We start from the raw sequence: 20,519 nt of genomic DNA, 5'->3' as shown, positions 1-20,519 counted from the left end.
CTTTTACATGTAGCTGTGGGAAAATAATTTACTGTCGATCCTTGAAGTAAATAAAAGGGAAATTTAGTTCAAATCATTAATGTTTGTACTGTACGAGTGTACGCTGTTGTTTTCGGACGTTGAAAGCAGTAGAAAATTACCGTCTGCTATTGACAAGTAAGAAATGAGGGCAAAGAAGAGAAGACGAATGTACCTTTACCAGTGAAAGAGTGAGGGAGAGTTGGGCATTTCGGTAATCAGAGGAAAGTTCAATCTACTTGGCCATTAGGCTTTGAGACTTTTAAGCAAACCACACAACAAAAGTTTTTAGGATCATTAATAATTTTTACGTTTCAAAAATTGCAATCTATTTTATTTTATCTATACTACTAACATCTTAGTAAAATATGTCCCTGCTGCAGACTAAAATGGACTTCCTTTTATTTATTTATTTTGTTTTTATTGTTTTTATATTGATTTTGTATTTATTACTTTTTTATCCAGCTGGGTTTCCATTAAAATATTCGCTTAAAATCTCCATTTTTATTTCATATTTAAATAACATTAATTTCAATGAATACTTAGGTTTGAGGCTACTGGGAAGGTATTAAGGTGTGTTCTTTTATTGAAATGTTGATGATGTAATGTGAAATAGGTAAACAAATTTTTCGAATTTGGTTAGGCTAAAATATTTTTGCAAACAAGCAAACAGTTTATTAATTCTCCATAAAAGTAATATAGAAATATTCTATTTACAAGTTTTTGGAATTTTCCTTGTAACGATTAAATACACTACAATACTTCAATGTACTAGACCTAAATCTTTTGTAGACTCCACAAAATAGTTTGAAAATAATAAAAGGTTTTACGAGTAAAAAATTATAAAACAAATTTTACCCCGGTAAAACCTGCAACCACATTCACATAGTGAAAAACAAAAAAGAAACTATAGAGATCATCTTTACTGTTAGTAGTTTCGGGAGGAAAAATATTTACAATGAATACTTAAAAATCATAATTTAAGCAAATCAATACATAAACAATAGTGCATACAGCACATCCAAAAAATTGTAAAAATAGGCTATAAATATTAAAATAAAACATAAATAAATTGTCAATGGAATGGACTAGTCAATGTATATTGCAGTTCTATATTAAATGAGCTGATAACCATCTAAGAATACCTAGAAAAACCAAATATATTTCTAACTTCAACTTGTTTCCCAGCCAGGTGTGATGGGATGATCGCTGTGGCTGTGCTGGTACTGCTGGCCGTCGTGGCTGCTGGCGCAGGTAGTGACGGCGCAGATGATGTGTGTGTGGAGGCCGAACTGCGCCGAGTGACCATCACGCCAGACAAGCTGCCAGTGGCACTGCTGGCGTCAACACAGCTACTCTACTCCGCCACACACGACCCAGACACAGACAACTGGGCCAGGGAACTGCTGGACACACATCAGGACATACAGGTATTTAGAGACAAACAAGATTTTGTGTCTGGTTAAATTGAAGTATTGCTATCCCTCGGTACTTAACCCTTTTGGCGGGAAGTAAATTAATTTACCTTTCCTTGAATTTTAATTGAGGAATTTAAATCTTACAGACACAACAAAAAAAACCCTCTATGACAATCCCATTGAGCCAAGATCTCGGACACCATCTTACAATCTATATAGAATAATCTCAATCTCCAAAAAATACCTCCCGTAACTGGGCAATAGAGAGTGATGATGTCAATTATAAGGAGAGGATTAGGGTGGCCATGAAAAGCATCACTTTTGTAACAAGTTAAAGCTATGTTTCTAAACTCACTTGTCCACTTCCTTCCTTGAAAAATTATCCTTTCTAGGATTCTTTCTTCTTGGGGAAGAAGGCTGATTCTGTCTGCCAACAGACCTCTCTGCTATTGCCCTAAAATTGAACCAGGTGTCATTCTGTCCTAGACTCCCTTTTGGCCTTGGCTCAGTCCATTTCAACAGCTGTATAACACCTACTCCTTTGGTATCTCACATCATAGACTCTTTACTCAGAAATTTCAAACTTCTCCGAGCTGAAGAGTCCAGACGCAAGCTTTACGTGGATACTACATTAAATGTGCATTCTCAAGGTTTTAACAGTCTCAGGTGTCTTTAAGCTATTTATCATTCAAAGAAGTTGTCAGCCTCTTGAACTTTAGTTTGCCTTTTGAATGGGCCTTCAGGGGGGTGGGATGTGTAGACAAATAAAGGGATGAGCAGGACATAGTATGAATGAACAGTGAACTGATAAAACAGCGACACTAGGATTTAGAGCCAAGACATTGCTGCCTAACTTTACTGTCCAATCAATATCCTTAACCTTCGCTTTGATAAAACCAAATGTCCCAGAGCAGCAACAGTTGCACACTTGATGCTGACAGTACACCACTTGATGGGGTGGTTGTCAAAAGACTTTAAGGGCAAGGATAGACGTCTAAAACTGAAGTATTTCTGCCTACCAATCCCATTATTATCTCTCTAGAGATACAAAAAATACACTTTTAATGCATCCTCTGTATCCTTTTAAACCTTCTTAATCTCAAATACAAAAACAGGACCATTCAATACAACAAAAGCAGTAGATGGCAAGGACTGGGCAGCTTGAAATTAAAATTTGTACAATGATATAAATGATTTTGGTACCCAGCTAAAATCCTTGTCAACAACACAACAACCACTTCAGTCCTCTAGGAGAAAATGATGATGACCAAAATGATATGTTCCAGACCGTAGCACAGTTGTCAAAGTGGGCAGTGTCAATATCGTACAGAGACGATGACAATGTCCCGGGAGGCAATGCCAGCAGCGCGTCCTACCTACGCAGCCTGGAGGTGGCCCTCAACAAGACCACCCCAGGTTTCTGGGCTCCTCCCTTCTGGGACTGCTACCTGAGCAAGTGGGTGTTTGGCTTTACAACACCACTACAAGGAGACAGGTTTGTATGTTGGGGTCTATTATTTATTTAAGTTTTATTATTTTCCAATCATTACGTTTTCAGTAAAAGATGATCACTTGATTTGATTCCTAGCATTGATTAAACTATTTACAGTAGCGAGCAGGATGTGGATACAATCTTTGACTAGTACAACTTCAATATCCAATAGTCAATGATACAATTTAGATCCTTTCTAGAGAAGAGTGGCAATGTAGTTTTCTGTGTCTCTCGTACTACCAACTCTAAATGACACGATCTTTACTATTCTGTAATTCGAGTTTTAATTAATTGTTATTTTTACAAAGCTAAATCAGTTAAGAATAGTCGTTATGTTGTAGGGACCCCCACTTTTTTTTAAATATTGAATTTAATGTAAATTATTTGTTTACGACCATGAATGCTAGAACTTGTTAAGAGATTTAATGTTTTTTACATCAGACAAACGCTGAAGCTTGGTTATGTTTTTACTATGACAAGACAACAAAACATTTCTCTGACTAAAGCAAAAAGTGCAACTGGAGATTGAATGACTTTAATGTCCAATATTCTTACAAAAATCAAACTGTAAGTCTAACTAAGTGTTCGGAATGTCTTTATTTTAAATTTCTGTAGTTTAGTTTCGGTTTTATTTCTATATTATTAGTTTTTGTTTTGACTTGAGTTGTGGAAAATTAGTTTGTAACCGAGAAGCTCTTATAAGAAACTAATTTATTTATTTAATTACTAACTAACTTATAGTATTTTTTAAAAGCTTAAATTTCTCATCCAGTTTTCTTTGGTAACGTAGTCTTATCTAGAGACTGGTCCACTAGAGAGGCAGACTGTGAAGGAGCGAAGGTTCTAAGAACACAGTCTGCCTCTCAAGGTTGATTGATCCTAGGATGGGGATCAATCAAGTCCTTGGCTGCTCATTTGTGATCCATTCATCAGTATAATCAGAGCAGACTGCCACCAAACATGGATTGTGTCACACAAGCTCCCCTGTGAAGGTCAAACTGATTATCCGACTAGTGAACATCAAAGTGCAGTTTTATACGAGTAATCCACGTGTATAAAACATTACAAGTAATCCAAAGTCATTATACACTTATACATTATACACTTTATTAGTGAAATTTCTAGTTGTGAATCCCTTATAAATTGTTAAATAATGTTTTCTAGCATATATAGTCTGTACATTACACTATAATTTTTACTAAATATTTGTTGAATCCTTCATTCATGGTGTAAACGTTTTGAACCCATCATGGTTTGTCCAACATGTAGATTTGAAATCGTACATTGTTTAATGTTTGTCACACAGGCAATTAACAATAAGAAATATAACTCTAACAATACATTAACACATATGGCTGTATTGTATGCCTGAGTTGATTTCTGTATGATTGCTGAACAGTTTTGACGAACCAAGTTGGATTTTTTTTGTTAATAGCATACTACAAACCTAATTGTGTTCATTGTTATTGTGTATTAATGTGTTTTCAGCAATTTATCCATTTTTCATCCGGTGTAATGTTCAGTTTTGGAATTTGAAAATACTCAATCATACATATAGAGAAGAAATATCTACATTATTTGTTCCACTCAATCATTGTTGAATTTAATCCTTACAATTAGATTGCACTGGAGCTTATTGCAGATAATACTGATATTGAGATTTGCAATTTTCTGCAGCTGTGGATCTCAAAGAAGACATTAATTTCAGGAGGATGATTCCCACTCTGGCAGTCTCCAGGGCTTGACTAGAGTTGTCGAATCTGAATATGGAAATGAGTTTGTCTAATGTCGAACTTTCAACCCTCTCTGATATGCTTCAGTTGTCTTGTTTTCAGATGTTATTTGAATACATTGTCTTGTTCTAACGTGTATTGTCGTGTACTTATTTAACATTTGCTTTTCAATTTTATCATACCTACTTTTCAGGATTTGTTGGTTGCTATGTATATTTCCTTACTGGTTTAGGTTCAATACTTATGTGAAAAATTTCTTTATAAAAGCTGAGATACTTTTTTTCTTTGGTGAGACAGTTATAGCTATGTTTTGTCGTAGATTTATAAAACTTGTGGTTAAGGTAACAGTTGTAAAGGAGTATTTCCATTATGGTTTATGCAGAGGGTGTTCTTTTGTTTGGTACATTTTATGTTCTTTAGCCGACTTTAAAACTATTTCAACAAAATATTAACAATCTATTTGTGAAGTATTAATTGTTTTTTAACAAGAGATTAAAGCACAAATTGTAAAGTCTGGGCTAAATGAAGAAAGTAAACTTGATCAAAAACATCACAGTTGCATGCTTGACATGAATCACTCATTTGAAACATGCTAGAGACTTTACAATAGGATGATAAATAAAATCTACATTGCACTGTGTCAATGTTACTGAAGAATATTTACTTAAATGTTCACCATGCACTTCAACAGATCATACAAAACTAAAATTCTTGTACCTTTATATGTGTTTGTATACTTTCTCACCTTTGAATGTTTTATACCCCCATGTTTCAGGGTTAACAGCTATGAATAAGAATAAAACTTAACAAATAAAATGTTTTTGGTAAATTTTTGTGTCTTACATAGAAAACATCTTTGACACCGTATCATGACATACTATGCAATTTAAAAAGGGGAGGAATAATCCAAATGATTGAAGGTTGTGAGTTAAATTGAGTGAAACACATTCTATTTAACTCCGAGCACTGTATAGTCTTTCACAATGATCTTTATCTTCTCCTCGAGCTTAGTGTTTTACCACAACTTACCCAAAGTTCTGTGGCACAGGAAGGCTGCAGGGTTGTTCTACTCGTTGGACCTCGTAGACTTGAACCAGTGTGATGATGTTAACAGCCCTATCTTCGGAGGATCACACAACTGTGATCCCCAGTCCACAAAAGTAAGTCTTAAGCCTTCACATCCATTGGTATGAATGTAGTGATAGTTTATTCCACCAATATAAACAAGAGTAAATATAATGTATTTGGAACTGCATTGTGATATTATCCAGTACCTTTGTCTACTTGTGGCAAACCTCAAACACAAAATCAAAACAATTCTATTTCACAATTTTGTGTGTCAAGTCTCTGTGTCTTGAAAAATAAAAGTTTTGACTCTCAGTGGGGTCCTAAATATAGATTTTAAAATCATAACTCAAAAATTAAAATATCTAAGAGTGTACCGTACAAAAATACTCTAATATAGCCGCTTATTAAAATTTATTGATTTCCCATGAAATGGAAAACAAAGATAGCAAAACACTATTTATTGTTATTGCCAAATTAAATGCAACCTGACTGCTTATAGCCTTATTCTACCTCATTTTAAAACAACAAATTGTGATATTTCAGCTACATTTTACTTCATATTTTTGAAAATTTACAGTTTTCGACTCTGTTTGGCGACTTTTAAAGCTATTTTTTATGTCTATATCTGTATCCACAAACCTCAGGTAAATTTTTATGACAAACTGTATGTATAAACCTCATATCTACAGAGTCAAACTGTGGGGACGGGCTTTGCCCTTCTCCGCCGTCACCAAAGTTGAAACCAAGTTGCGAGTCACCCCCTTGCAACCACCACTGACAGCAGGGTCCAGTTTCATATACTTATTTTTAGCTAATTTTTTTTAGCTACTTATTTTTCTCACCTCTCCTCCAACTCAAACCCTCCTTGATTGAACATGCTGTCAGTTGTGTTTCTTGTGCCAAATTGTACCCTTTCAGGTATGTTTCCCTTGTGCTCTATGTTCCTTATAACCGTATTTATTTATGTCACAGTGCCAACCACTCCATGGGTTTGGTACTAGAAGGGGAGGATATCGCTGCGCGTGTCTCCCGGGTTTTCTGCCCCCTCCAGCAGCCAATGTTACTCTCCAGAACCAATATGGTGCTACTTTCTATAGGTGGGTAAAAGTATAAAGCAAAACAAATATTTTTACATATGTTAGTTAACTACATAATAACCTAGAAAGAAACAGGGATTATACTTATATTCCCAACGGAGTCGATATTGTACCCAGATCACATATAAGCAAACCATCCAACCCTAGTGTTTAGCTAGCAACAACACTATGGTTGGATGGTCTGCTTACATTAAAAATATGAATTGCCAGTACTATTAAAACATATCCAAAATAAAAACCTACTTTTAACTCGAATTTACACCTTACAGTGTAACTAGGGAATTGACCTTAAACATGAATGAAATATGAGTGTGGTAAGGGGGGTCTAATAAGATTTCTCATTCGTCCACTATAATTCATAAAGAGTATACAATGATTAAGGACATTTTTAAGCCTCATCCTCATCATAATAGAAAGACAATATGTAACTATAACCACAGAGTAGTAATTTACTTCTCTGTGGTGTAACTAAATGTAAATTTTTTTTTGACAAACTATACAAAATAATTAACATGATAAAACTCAATGTTGGTAATAATGATGGATGTTTTAATACAAGTTGCACAAAATACTGACATTTTGATTTTAACTCCTCTACTGAAATAAAAAAAAACCTTACATGTAATACTGTACCTACTGTAACTACTGGAATGCTTTATTGATAGATTATAATAAAACTAGGCATGATCCTTTCTTAGGACAAATTTAAACATCAACTAAATTAAAAGGTACAGTAGAGTCCCGCAAACTCGGCGTAATGTGGACTGGAAGGGTGCCGAGTTTGTGAAATGCCGGGTTATGGGGAAAAGGGTTATAGGGTTTAAAAGAAGAACAATACAATTTTTAAGCTGAAATTAACTACCTCTTTTATGTAATTTATATTTTAAGTTAGTATTAAGTCATCAGATATAGTACAACAAATCATTTGTACGAGCTGAGAACGATTTGACTTGAGCTGGCTTGAGTCCATGTAAAACTCGGACTCAAAAAATCACTAATTTTCTGAGCCAGGTGATGGCCGAGTTATCCAGACTGCCGGGTTATCGAGTGCCGAGTTTGCGGGACTCTACTGTACATAAAACTACAACTGGAACTAACTGGAATAGTTCTTTCAATCTGTTCTCTTTATTACCAGATATAAAAAATATTTTTACTGGATTGACTGTATGCTCTTTGGACTTAAGAACTTAGAAAATAAAAAATGCTCATTAAAGAAAAAACTACCACCGTTATACAATGTAGATGTGATTAAAAATTTAAATTTATCACCAGGTACAAAAACGATTTCATATTTAAAACTAGCAGATTACCATCTGCGTAGGCTTGGTGGTAATTTTGCTGCGGTTATGCACAGGCACAAAACCTTTGTTTGGCAAGCTTATCTGCGACCTGCACAATAATCCGCCTTCGCCTTCGTTCTCATTTAATCCAACCTACTTTTCTTTCATTTCTACTCTAGCTCAAGCTCTTTTATGCACCTTAATTATCAGACTTTGAAGACATGTTCTTGGGAAGATTTTTGGGATAATTATAGTTTTAATATCTAATTAGCTGTGTGGATTTAATCTAAGTAGTCTAATTATTGGTCTAACCTATTATCTAAAAAAATGTGTAAAAATAAAAAGTAAAACGTGGAATAATTTCTTCAAATCAAAGTCAATAACTACTCACACTTAAAATACTTTTATTTTAAGTAATTGGAGTGTGGTAATTTAGAAATTTTAATAACTAGTTTTGATTGTAAAGGGCAGTAGTATGTTTGTAGTATTTTTAAAACCAAAAACATTTCAAGACTAAGAAGACTTTTAATTGTCTGGGTAGCCAAGTGGTTATTGTCAAAGAGAAGTAAGGTAGAGAGGAATAATTCAATGGCACACTCAAGTGGAGTCTAGGGCTAAGACCAACTCTGTCCCCCTCGACCTCATGTACTATAACGCTCACGGTCGAGGAAGACCTTATTGTGCCTGTGCGAAAGGAATTTCTGCACAGTGTGCTCGCCTTTCCAACTCTTCCTCATACATGGAATACTTGTACATTCCTTACAAATACATTTATGCCACAACATACCAGAGCCTCCAATGCGTGATCGTCCCATAAGCGTGATTACTCTGTATCTTACTTCTCCATGTTATAGTCGTCGACCTTGCTGGATTGCTCCTGAACTGATTTGTCCGAAACTGAATTGATTCTGGACTCAGAATTAAAAAAAATATATAAATAGTACCAAAACCAAGGCCTCCAGCATTAGTTTTGCACTACTTGCCCGAGTTAATCACTGATAATGTTTGCAGATGTGTTCCCAGTTGTGGAGAAGGCAAGCAATGTGCAGCTCAGATGGACTTGTTCCTGAGAACCTTCATCCTAGCTGCTCAGTTGTTCTGTATAGTTATCACTGTCGTCCTGGCTGTCGTTGTCTTCCGTAAGCGTAAATGCAAGGTGTGTTCGGCTTTCAATAAATCCTCATTTTTTTTTTAGAAAAATTACTTGACATGCTCTTAAACATTTGTGGCTGGTTTAGGAATTAATTGAAGGAGGTTGAATTGATTGAGCTATTGCCATAGTGTTTTGCTATTATTTACTTACCTATTTTTATTGTATACGCCAACCTTTGAACCAAAAGTCAAACTTGAAGGACAATTTATCCTAAACTGGAGCATCTTTCAGCATTCTTTCACATAAACTATCATAGTACCAAAAACTAAGATAGGAAATACAACTTTTGACTGAAAACTATTTGTAAAGAGACTCATTTAACTATATGTTTTAACTGCATAAACAGTTTCTACAACTGGTCCTTATAGATTAGTTGTCTTAAAGTACTAGGGCTATTCGCGCTTTCTCTGAACTTAAAGCTTTAGCTTTGATTTAAGGAGTACAATTTTATCAACTAATAATTTTACAATGTTTTATGATTGCAGACTATTGCTTCTGGCATGTGGACCATTCTGGAAACCATACTTATTGGCATTCTTCTTCTGTATGCTTCGGTAAGAAAGACTATTTGTGTAAGTCAGTAAAAAACAATCTGAATGAAAAAAAAAACCCCGGTAACAACAGTTTTAATCCAAACCCACATTGGGGAACTAATTGGGTACTTTCCTGTTAAAGGGAACATTCATTATTATCGATGATTTTTGTCTCGATATATCGATATTAACAAATTGAAACATATCAGCTGACAACTACGATAAATATTGTTCAGTATCAACAAACAATAATGAAATGAAACTGTTAAAATAAAATAACCTAACATAACTAACCAAACTTGCTGTGTAACATTCCATGTTTAACTTGCCTTTTCTGTTATCAAAAGGTATTTTTAAATAATACAGCAAGTTTGGTTGGTTATGTAAGGTTAGCTTAGAACAGTTTCATTTCTTAATCCATATAATAGACTATTTTAGCCTAAACGAGATCAGTTGTAAATATGTAATGGATCGGTAAACAAAAATATCGATATATCGAGACCAAAATCATCGATAATAATGAATGTTCCCTTTAACAGGAAAGTACCACTAATTGTTATAACTATTCCTAATTTGAGACCATGTACCTGTTTGCTTATTTTTAGCTGAATGCAAATATAAGCTAAGCTGAGTAAGAAATATGAGAGTAGAATGAAATAAGATACATTTGTGTAGCTTTGCTGTTGGCAAAGATCGACTCGCTCTGTTTCTTCGACCAGAAACATGTGCAAAAAGCCCAATAATCAAGGACAGCTAGCCTATTTTTATTACATCAAAAAGCTATTGAAATTTTTTAGAATTGATCAGGTAAACCTTTATTTGTCTGGCGAGTACTGTTACTATAACCGCTCTGCTACCCAGTGGTTAGCTGAAAAAAAACATATTGCAAACGCTTACTTGTTCTTACCCCACTACACATCACTGTTCAGAAAAAAGAATTTTAAAATTTACCCTGCCATGCTGTTAAAAGGATTTTAAAATTTGCTCTGTCATGCTGTTAATATAGCTTTCTCTCCACAAAATGAATGCAAAAATTATGATTCTAATGCTTTCTTTGATGTAATGCTTGATGCTTTGTTTAGTGTTTGGGTTTTTGTCAAAAATGTTAATTTTATTTTTCAGGTCATTGTTCACTTTTTTGAACCATCCATCGAGCGCTGCTTGTTTGAGCCTTGGTTCAGAGAATTAGGCTTCATTGTTTGCTATGGAGCAATTATACTTAAGCTGTACAGGTCAGTAAAAAGCTGCATGCCAAAGCATGTATCTGGTCAGCTATTTATACCATTGAAAGTTGGACATCAAACAAGAACCAGCATTAAATTAAGTTTAACAGGCTGTCCTATAGAAAATCAAATACTAAAACAATTGACTGCCTCTTCTATAACTATAGAGGTAATAGCCTGTTTTTGTAGAAGCCTTCCTTAATTGCAGAAGATATTTGTCAAGTTTTTGATATAGCAGGGGTGAGCGCTCCACATCCACGGCCGTCCTCACTTTCAGAAGGATGCTGTTCCACAAACACAAACTCAGTGCGGGTAGTGTCACATCAATATATTGTATACTAGCTGTAACCCACGGGCTTTGCCCCGTTTAACTTCTTAATTTTCAAGATTATCTCGTTCGCATGGCTCAATCACGTCCTTGTTGAAGTTTGTTCGCTACGCTCACTCACCTTTAGGTTGGAGCTCGTTCGCTACGCTCACTCACCTTTAGGTTGGAGCTCGTTCGCTGCGCTCACTTGCCTTCAGTTTAGCTCGTTCGCTTCGCTAACTCGCCTCCAGGTTGAAGTTCGTTCGCTACGCTCACTCACCTTTTGGTTGCAAATTAGCTGTTGTCATAAATGTAAAAGAAATAATAGTGCTGCACCCTGTTGGTAATCCTTGTAACTTTAATGCTATTGAACATCATAGAACAGAACCAACTTGTTTAATTGAAACAGCTGTTAAGATTCAATAATTCCATTTCTCATTAGGTTAACATGGGAAACTCCAGAGCCACTGGGGCGGAGCCCGAAAGGATTTTTGAAATAAGAATATGCCTATATGTTAATCGGGAATGTCAGCTATCATCATGCCAAATTTCAGCCCAATCCGACTAGTATTTTTTGCGTTCACTTGTCACAAACATACATCCATACATCCATATATCCATACATCCAAACTTTCTCATTTATAATATTAGTAGGATTTATAATATTAGTAGTATTGTATGACTATAGTAAAAAAAAAAAAAAAAAAAAAACATGTTACACCTCAAGGCAAAACATAACAGAGATCAAGTAGAGATATTCTTTGAGCACAAAGGCTTCTACAAAACAAGGTAGAGGGATTCAAATGAAAATCCTGAAGTCAGTAATAACAAATTTGGATACCTGTATAAGTTTTAACAAAAACACAGTTTTCTCTTTAACAATTAAAATTTGTTAACTCGATTTTGTCTTCAAAGATCACCCATATTTTTTCCCATTGCTGAGGAAGAATTAGGTACAGTTAGTGTTTGACTGACTTCACTTAGGTACATAGTATATGCACAAACATCCAGTTTTCATGAGTAATGATGGTGTCAATTATAATAGAGTGTAGGCACAGTTGCATACCTACCCCCTCCTGGTCAGGTGTGCAACTCCCTTTCATTTCATATTTCCTCTTTATTTCACCCCCTATAACATAGCCACTTGCGCCCTTTCCCACACTGAAACCAAAATGTCAAGTTTTTAATAAGTAAAAAAGAGTGGAAAACCACTAACATCTGAAATCATGAAATGGCCATGCCCGTAAAAGAGAATTAGGCAGGGCCCCTTCACCCAAACCAGAAATGATGAAATTATGAAACCAAAAATAGACAAAGGCAAAATCAGGAAGACGCTAAGGGACTGGAGACAATTTAACTACTTTTCCTTTCACTCACTCTTGACCACTTTCGACCCACTCCTTTTAGCTCTGGTTTGTTGAGGCTGAAATGTACTTGACCTGAGCAAACTGCGACGGTCACATAGCATTACTGTACAGCAGTTTTATAGGGCACGGGTCTTCCTACGGCATGAGTGCTGTAGTACATGACGGCAAAGTGGGAAAGAAGAGCGGGAGTGGACGACGAATAGAATTTGCCCTAGACACCAGCGACTGGTGCTAGACACATCACTTAAGTGTACCATTGAATGTATCCTCTGTTTCTAAACTCTCTGTGTCCACGACCACCCCAATGACTTTCTATCGAGATCATCTCCTGTTTTTGCAGAGAAATATTTAACATCTCCTTTCCCACGACTACAAAGACATCATCATCGTATCACATGATTGTGGTGTAATTAAGAGCATCTCTTGCAATCACAATGACAATGTGTTGTTGCGGTGAAAAATATTAATTATGAATAGCTAAAATTGTGTTGCAAGAGGTAATAGAATTTATGAATTTAACAGCAAATCTTTTTGGGCTTCAAAAACACTACTAATTACAATTTCAATATGCAAAATAAAATCCCATCCCCTAAAAATTCCAGTGGCATAACTCTGCATCCACCCCCAACCTTTGGGCTCTCCTGTGTGTGGGAGGGAAAAGGAAAAGGATCTCCATAACATCGAGAGTAACATCAACAAACTCTACTGGTATTGAATTAATCCAGCGGAATTAGTTGTTATACTCTACAAAATAGCAAAAGTGATAGTATGGTAACTGTGTGCAAATGCCTCCAGCTTGTCACTCAAACTGACACAACCTAAACTTATTACATCATATTATAAAATAAATATATTTAATCGGCACACTAAGTGCATCATGCGTTAGTTCTTAAAAACTGTACATTTCCTCAAATGACGTCTTCAGGAACTCAGTAAAACAAAGCTTTGACCATAGCACAAGGTAAAAATAAAAAATAAAAAAAGGCCAGGAACCTGAAAATTCTCAATTCTCTATTTGACAAGTCAAAGAGAAACCCATTCAAATGTATGGTGAATGGCAAACTTACACCACATACTTTGACTTTCAGAATTCTCATGGAGTTCAGGACACGGAAAGCTCACAGGTGGGTAGTGAGAGATAAGGATCTACTGAAGTATCTATCGGGAATGGTTGTGATCATGTTGGCATACCTGGCAGCCTGGACTGCTACCAACTTAAACTTCCGTCAAGAAGGCTTCAGTCTACTCACAATCGGCTACACTGACTCAGGGCTGCACTTCCAGGCTTGTAAACCTCTCTGGTGGGACTACGTCACGGAAGCAGGTAAACTTTTACTTTTGTACTCTATACTGAAGTATATAGACACCTATATGGATAAGCTGTATAATAAGAATAGTTCAATGAACCATTCACAGACAGCTGGGCTATAATCTTAAATTTTATTTCCACCAGATTTAGTTACCGAGATAGTTATAAAAGCGGTCCTGCTATGTGTTATTTATGCTGGTAACATGTTTCCGTTACCTACTGTTGTTAATTTGAATTTGTAGAACGTTGGCATTGAGTTCAACAATTGTATTAAAGATAGACATAGTAACAAGGTCAGGGTTTGGACTGTCTCCTTACAAAAACAACAAAAAACAAAATAAAAACTTTATGATATACTAATGGCATAGGAACAAAGATATACAAATACAAATTGTAAAATGTTTTAACTGTCATTCTCAACAACTCATTGTGCTGCTCATTATGAGTTGTCTATGTTTTTGCTTCCCTCAACAACTGGTCTGCTTTCAAAATAAAAAAATAGTATATTACATTACTATATAGTCCTGAAAATAGGTGTTTACCAGACGAGTGTGGTCGTAGGGATTACATATGAGTCCGGTAAACACAGTTTGGATGAGTAACGTATGATATTTTATGCTATCACTACTCTAAGCTAACTTACCATTAAAAAATTTACACAAATCCTGATATATTCCCACCGACTAAAGGACTAACATAGACTACTCATGACCTCTAAGAGAGGCTATGTTTTTGTTTAAGACCACTCATTGCCAATAATTATAACCAGCTGGTTAGGGTCCGGTAAAAGCCCATTACAGAAAGTTATACAAGCAATGGAACCCCATTTTATTAAACTGGCAGCAAACAGATGTTTTCTGGACTAAATCCTTGCGTTGGAAGTTTGTTAAAACCCTGTAGTGTAACTATCCAAATAATATTTTAGGAGAATTTCATAACTCATTTTCTAATAACCCAACCTCTGTTTTGGTTTGCAGGAGAGATGATGATTCTACTGTTTGGACTCCACCTTGGACTGGCTGCCCGGAATGCCACAGTACAGTTTGAGGAACGACGGTTTGTACCTAAAACTGCTCTGAAATAATGTACACCTCTGTGGGCCACACTTAAAGAAGCAAATTTATTGTTTTTTAGTAAGCCACAGTCTGAGTAATGGCACAATGCTCCACCCAGAAAGTATTGTTCACATTCAAGTATTCAAATCCACTCCTGTAAAGGAATTCATAGTATTCTATTCTCTCATCACACTATAACCACAAAATTCTTTAGTGCTAAATTGAATTCTTTAAAGCACCACACACACATATTTGACAGTCTGTGGGTTCCAATCCAACATGCTCAAAAGAGGGGTATGAGGCCTTGGGTACGATACGAGCGGCGAGCGATGAGCGGTAAACGGCAAGCGGCGAGCTGCAACCTGAGCGGCAGTGGTAGCTACGATACAAGCAGCACATTATTTATAATGCTCATCAAGTTTCCTCAGTTGTAGGAGTAAGGTTAGGCGAAAATGGCAAACTGTGCTTACCCGCAAGACGTAATGCAACTATAGCTGCTATCTGAAAATTGTTCGCATTTAAAGAAATACTTAGGTTTTAGAAAAAAACTGAGCCCTTACTTCGTCTCATAATTTTCTGGCGATTGAAGTGTTTTTAAAACCCCCTGTTGGTCATTCAACAAACATTCCCTGGACTGCACCTTGCGTATCAAGACGTATTGCACCTTTGCTGCTGTTCCTCTGTTATTTTTGGCTGAACTGAAGCATGACTCACGGCGAGTGGCGTTTTTGCGAAAATAGTTTTTGACGTGGAACCTTGAGCGGCGCTAAGCGGCATCCTTTACTGCCACTCGCCGCTTAGACTTATCGTCGCCACCTCAACAAATTTACACACAATTAAATGAGACCAGGTGTCAGAGCAGCGCCGCTGGCAGCTTGTATCGTACCCGGGGCCTGATATCCTTAGGAGCCTAATGTGGATAAACTTGTTTCCATCCAACAACCACTGCACTGACCAACACCTCCTATTTTTCTTTTTTTGTTTCAAACAAAAAAATTGAGCACAAATAGCTGAATCCTCGTCTCAAAATCCATCTAAAAAATAAACTATACCCGACTTGTTTGATAACATGCTCGAGTGTGGGAAACACCCGACATTGTCAGGTTGGATGCTGGGTCCGTCACCAGGTCGGGTCCAACTGCATATTCAATAGTGTGTGGGGGGCTTAAGCTGGTAGCCCTGACACCCCCACTCTGCTGCCACAGCCGCTGCATAAACTTGCGCTCATCCGCCGTTGGCCTGGTTAATCTTTCAGGTTATTCTTAAAAACCAAGCAGTATTCAGAGTAAAATTTATTTGAAACCTTTGATCAAGTTTCAACTTGTTTGCTGCAGGTTCCTGTGCTGTACTGTGCTAGTGGAAGCCATTGTCAGTTGTGTTTTCTACGTAGTCCGAGCTCTCTACTGGAACACACTGCACCCTGATCAGGCGTTTCTAGCGGCTTTTGCACGCAGTCAGCTGACAAACACGCTTGTCTTGATGCTAATCTTCACTCCGAAAGTAAGTCATGATATTGAAGAAAATCAGATGTGCTTCTGGGGCCAAAACTGGCCATGTAGAAAACTGGGCTGGTGCAAAGTTTGTGCATAATTCATTACACACTATCTAGAATCAACAGCTCAATCTCTAAACCATATCCCCTTGATTGTGTCTCAAAAGTTACCTTTTGTTTTATAGTTGCCTTGAGTTCTTGAAGTGTTATTTTCCTGATGCGCATTTCACCACAAAGTTGTGGCATCTTCAGAGGTCACTATGTTGTAACTTACATCCTACTATAGTAGGATTAAATTGCCTTGTCGCTTTTCTTATCAAATTGACCAGACAAATTTAATTCATGTATTGGGCTTTGAGTATATAAACTCATCATTTACAATATTATGAAGTAAACATTTCCATTATCATCTCTACATTGTTGAATATGGATGCTGTGTTATCCCATCCATACAGACCTCCAAAGTTAACCAGACAAAATAAGACAGACAACAAAGAACCCTGTAGGACTTGGGTTCCTCATCAATGAATGAAGACTGAAATGAATGGTCTTTTGTTTCTAATGTTTACTGATCAACGGTTTATTTTACAATTGCCCCATAATCAATAATAACATACCCTATGACAAAGTTAACCAGATAAAAAAAGACAACAAAACCCTGTAGGACTTGGGTTCTTCATGGGTGTGAGGGTGCATGTTAAGATTGAGCACTAACATTTACGGATTGAACAGTTTATTTGAGTTTGATGTTACAGCTGTGGTATCAACACAAGCAGGTGAGAGACTCGAGACATCACTTGTCCCATGAGCCATCAGATGCATACAAGCCACAGGACGGAGTCTTGTATGGAGACATGGATGTGGCGGAGGTTAGCCTCGCTGAGATGAATCCAGAAGACATCCGAGTACGCATTTCTTACTGTTTAATATTTGTATAAGTTTTGATAAATCTTCACAAGTATTTCACAAATGGTTAATGGTAGGTTTTCAAGAATTACTGAATACAAACAAAAATAAATGTTTACCATAAGCGATATCTCATGTACAGCCTTTATAGCCCATTCCAGTCTTCTATATTTTCGTTCTTCAAATTGAATTGTTTTCCTGATGGGATTGGATGTAGGGCCGAGGTAAGATTATTGTCACCCAAGGTAATCAGTCGATTTTGGGCCAGCTGGGTACCCAACTCCTAACTTTTGGTACCTGGTGATTGTTCTTCTGTCTCCTCTCCCTAATATTTCGCTGCCATTGATTGTGCTCTTAGATACAGAAATAGCCCATGATTTATGGTACTCAGTCGGATAACACAGAAGTTCGTATAGCCGAAAAACAAATAATCAAGACTGAGTAACTTTCTCAGATGTCTATTAAATTGTGGATTGATTCTTGGCTTCTCATATTGTAAAACTAAAATTATAAAACAGAAAAAAGTTTATACAAGCTAGTACATCTTTTATCTTTCTGTATATAATGGTAGCCAATGATATTCCATTTATTTAGTGCATGGTTTACTAAAGTGTACCCCACAGATAGGAAAACACACCTTAATATAAATATTCTGAATCATATACTTACTTTGTTTTTCAGTACAATATTCATAAGTGAATTGATTGTTAAGGGTGAACATAAATAGACCAAGGATCTAGCTGTTTTATGGATTTTTAACGATAGAATTTTCTCCTGAAATGGAAAGATCCTCTCTGGCACAAGAAACACAAGGTTTAGCTTTCCCAAGTTGAGTTTGATTGTTTGTGTTTAGTGTGAAGTTTTTGCACTTCTGTGCCAGAATGTACACTTTCCATCAAGTTTAGCTAAATTGTCACAAAAGTCCTTGATTTGAATAGTTGACTATTTCTGTAAGATAGATTGAGTTAATATAGGCTTCTCTCCTAAAACTCTTTGTAAACTAAATTTTAAATTTCCTTTCAGGCTGAGTTGAAGAGACTGTACACTCAACTTGAAGTTTTGAAGAATAAAACAATTCGCCAAAACAATCCTCACATATCCAAACGAAGAGGAGGCCGCAAAGTTGCACACAGGCGGTTTTCCCTTCAGGTATCTCCCAACAACAAATCAAAGCTTTCACCAATATCTGTGAACATTTTCTATTGTACTTTACCTAAGACAACTTTTTGATACCAGTACTGTGAGTAGTTTTCTAAAAAACTTGAAAGCTTTTTACCTTATTAGTACTGTAGAATCTATGCATGCAATTTGTAAATGTGTTTAATCCTTTACAAAACACATAATTTTTAGAGATAAGACAAATTTCAAATCAGCTCATAAGCTATTATTCTAACATAGAATTAAGTGCTAAAGGATTTTTTGTATTTAAAATCATAATAATTGGTCTTTTTAGCAATGGAGTAAAAGATGAAACATTATTGATATTCTGGGGTCCTGACACATTTGAGTTAATCAATATTTGAATTCTCTAGTTTTAAAGTTATTAAAAGAAGGATTAGATTTTGTACAGAGAAGTAAAAGTAATAATAACAAAAGCTAAGAAGAGTACTTAACTAACATAACAAGATCTTTCTTGAAGCTACTGGTTGCCAGTATTTTAAGGTATAAAAGAAGGCCAATGCTGGTACAAAATAAGAGGAACTTCCAGCTGAGTTATAACTTTACCCATAGCTATGAGTGGATTGTTTGAGACATCAGCATGGTTGACAGTACTAGGGCTGCTTGAGGACTTTGTGATCAGTTGGTCATTACTTAAACATTTGTAGTGTGCAGCATGTTAATAAACATAAGTAAAATATATGGTGAAAAGGGTGAAGAAATACAGGGAATCCAGAGGTTTATTATACGCTTAAGAGACAGAACAAGGATCAAAGGAAAGCCAGAAGATGATTCTGCAAAACAAGGGTGATGATAAAATAAAGGCTGTCCTAAGGTCTAATTAGAGTTCCTGTCACATCCACGCTAGCTAGTTCAAATCTGATCTTTACTTTGTCCACTGCTATTCTAACTGGTTCCCACCCCAATGGAATGATTAGGTGAGTCGTTGGCTCAGTCCATAGCACCACAGACTTTGGGCCCAAGACAGGGACACCGTAGGTTTGGTTCCTAGTACCTGCCACTATTTTTTATCAGTACTCCCTTGTACTGTACCGGCTCACCCCTTGCTTTGCTGGATATGTTCCACGCACAGATCTTTAGTCTACGCAGATAGGCAAATGCAAGCTTAAAAGAGGCCGTCAACCTCTTTAAAAAACTCAGTCTCGTCATAGTTCTTGAAAGCGTTGTGAAAGAAAATTTACGCTCTAACCAAGTATAAATAATCAAGTTACATAGTAAAGTTTCTGTAGGAAAGGGTCAATCCCTGTTCGGCAGAAAAGTGTTTTCTCGTAGAAAATGTGCATATGCCTTAAGTAGATTGCAGAAAGCTGTATACATTTTCACAGTGGGCGACCCATTGGTCTCAGATTTTAATTAGCTCGCTTGGCCATAACTAGAACTAAAAGTGGAGACAGAGACCTTAATTTACAGACTGTTGTTGGATATACTATAGTCTACTGTAGACACCCATGTTTTTGTTTAGATACCCACAATTGATAATCCAAAAGATACCTCTTTATTTGTTCATTTCTTGTAAGTCCTGAGGAAAATTTATCATTACTGTTTACAAATATTGTTTTGTTTGGCAATCACTTTAACGCCCTTAAAACTCCCTAAAACTTTTAGTTTAAATCTCATTGTTATTTTCAGTGTCAGGTACTAAATTTACCGAAACCAAACCAGACGACCGTAGTGCAACTTTAACCCGCTTCTCAGTTATGGTAAGAATGTAGTGTGAAATTTGATTGGTTTTAACTAATGATTTTGTTTTTTTCTTCCTCACAGAAAAAAGGAAGTAGAGAAAAGGTATGTTTTATGTAATTTTACTTGGCTGTGTTGCTGTAGAGTTTGTATTTGACGAATGATGCTTTTTAGGTTGTTAGCAAGTCACCTTTAAAAATTATTTAATA

The 20,519-nt window shown here is 36.2% G+C and overlaps 1 protein-coding gene across 3 annotated transcripts in view; it reads left to right on the top strand.

Moving 5' to 3' along the window:
* Nucleotides 1–1,219: 1,219 nt before the first annotated feature.
* Nucleotides 1,220–20,519, top strand: part of LOC129001835 (probable G-protein coupled receptor 158) — a 28,513-nt gene continuing 9,213 nt past the window's right edge. Inside the window, exons 1-13 of one of the 3 annotated variants that reach the window (XM_054429289.1) lie at nt 1,220–1,448; nt 2,723–2,931; nt 5,710–5,821; nt 6,702–6,826; nt 9,118–9,262; nt 9,745–9,813; nt 10,915–11,024; nt 13,778–14,013; nt 14,976–15,054; nt 16,388–16,553; nt 17,301–17,450; nt 18,475–18,600; nt 20,395–20,415. In XM_054429289.1, coding sequence (XP_054285264.1) covers nt 1,221–1,448; nt 2,723–2,931; nt 5,710–5,821; nt 6,702–6,826; nt 9,118–9,262; nt 9,745–9,813; nt 10,915–11,024; nt 13,778–14,013; nt 14,976–15,054; nt 16,388–16,553; nt 17,301–17,450; nt 18,475–18,600; nt 20,395–20,415 — 1,776 coding nt within the window. In that variant the 5' untranslated portion in view covers nt 1,220. Of the gene's footprint in view, nt 1,449–2,722; nt 2,932–5,709; nt 5,822–6,701; nt 6,827–9,117; nt 9,263–9,744; nt 9,814–10,914; nt 11,025–13,777; nt 14,014–14,975; nt 15,055–16,387; nt 16,554–17,300; nt 17,451–18,474; nt 18,601–20,259; nt 20,331–20,394; nt 20,416–20,519 lie in introns of all 3 variants that reach the window. The other 2 variants (XM_054429291.1, XM_054429290.1) reach the window with 2 other exon arrangements.

This window comes from Macrosteles quadrilineatus, unplaced genomic scaffold (assembly GCF_028750875.1).
Source record: "Macrosteles quadrilineatus isolate MER2022 unplaced genomic scaffold, UCM_ALF_1.0 Scaffold_8__2_contigs__length_117827958, whole genome shotgun sequence".
NCBI lineage: Eukaryota > Metazoa > Arthropoda > Insecta > Hemiptera > Cicadellidae > Macrosteles > Macrosteles quadrilineatus.
This window is presented reverse-complemented; position numbering and strand designations above follow the sequence as displayed.